Source organism: Penaeus monodon, chromosome 31 (genome assembly GCF_015228065.2).
Source record: "Penaeus monodon isolate SGIC_2016 chromosome 31, NSTDA_Pmon_1, whole genome shotgun sequence".
Classification (NCBI taxonomy): Eukaryota; Metazoa; Arthropoda; class Malacostraca; order Decapoda; family Penaeidae; genus Penaeus; species Penaeus monodon.
In genome coordinates this window covers 2,419,069-2,419,802 of record NC_051416.1, presented here as the reverse complement: position 1 = coordinate 2,419,802, position 734 = coordinate 2,419,069, and the positions used below count along the sequence as shown (strand labels likewise).

Sequence of the window (734 nt, the reverse complement as noted above, 5' to 3'; positions counted from 1 at the left end):
CACCAGCTCATCGACATCCACGGCCTCGCGGTTTTCCTGAGGCAGTCGACGCGGTGCTTGTCCTGCCAGGCGGCCTGCTGCCTCTACGTCACCGGGACCATCTCCGCGCACCTGGCGGCCGTCACGCAGGTCAGAAAAGGCCGGCTGGTTCAAGTGTGTGTTGTGTCGGAAAAATTACCTATAGGCCTAACTACTCTTAAAAAGAGATGCCTTTGGTTTCGACTGCTGATATATTATTTTTAGCTGTCTCATATTGAGTGTATTTCCCCCTTTTTAATCTAACTCAGCTAGCACGAATCATTAAAACATTTCAACATGACATATTACCAGAATAATTACAGTTAGTCACAGTCTGATTATAATTCGTAAACTCCATATCTGTCTCGTCTTCAGCGCCTACATAATCGCTCCCGCCTGCTCCCCCACAGGTGAAAATAACGTGCCAGAAGTGCCACTACACGGCGTCCCAGGCCCTCGCCCGCCCGCCCTCCTCCGCGGACGACATCGGCCTCCTGCAGCCCACGCAGCCCACCCCCACCACCCCACCCAACCCACCCCCACTCCCCGACCTGGCCCCCACCCTGGCGCCCCCTCACCACCCCTCCCCCTACCTGCTGCAGCCCCACCTGTTCCCCGCCGACCCGATCCTCCCCGCGCGCCCCCCGGCCCCCTCGCTCGCCTCGCCCAAGGTCAAGTCTTCGCCTGCGTGGACGCCTTCCACTTCTACGAGCACC

The 734-nt window shown here is 58.4% G+C and overlaps 1 protein-coding gene across 1 annotated transcript in view; it reads left to right on the top strand.

Annotated features, from left to right (window-relative positions):
* Positions 1–432, top strand: part of LOC119592825 — a 945-nt gene extending 513 nt beyond the window's left edge. Inside the window, exons 1-2 of the mRNA XM_037941731.1 lie at positions 1–153; positions 394–432. The exon at positions 1–153 is cut by the window's left edge and continues 513 nt beyond it. Of these exons, the coding sequence (XP_037797659.1) occupies positions 1–153; positions 394–432 (192 nt within the window). The remainder of the gene's footprint in view (positions 154–393) is intronic.
* Positions 433–734: the final 302 nt, after the last annotated feature.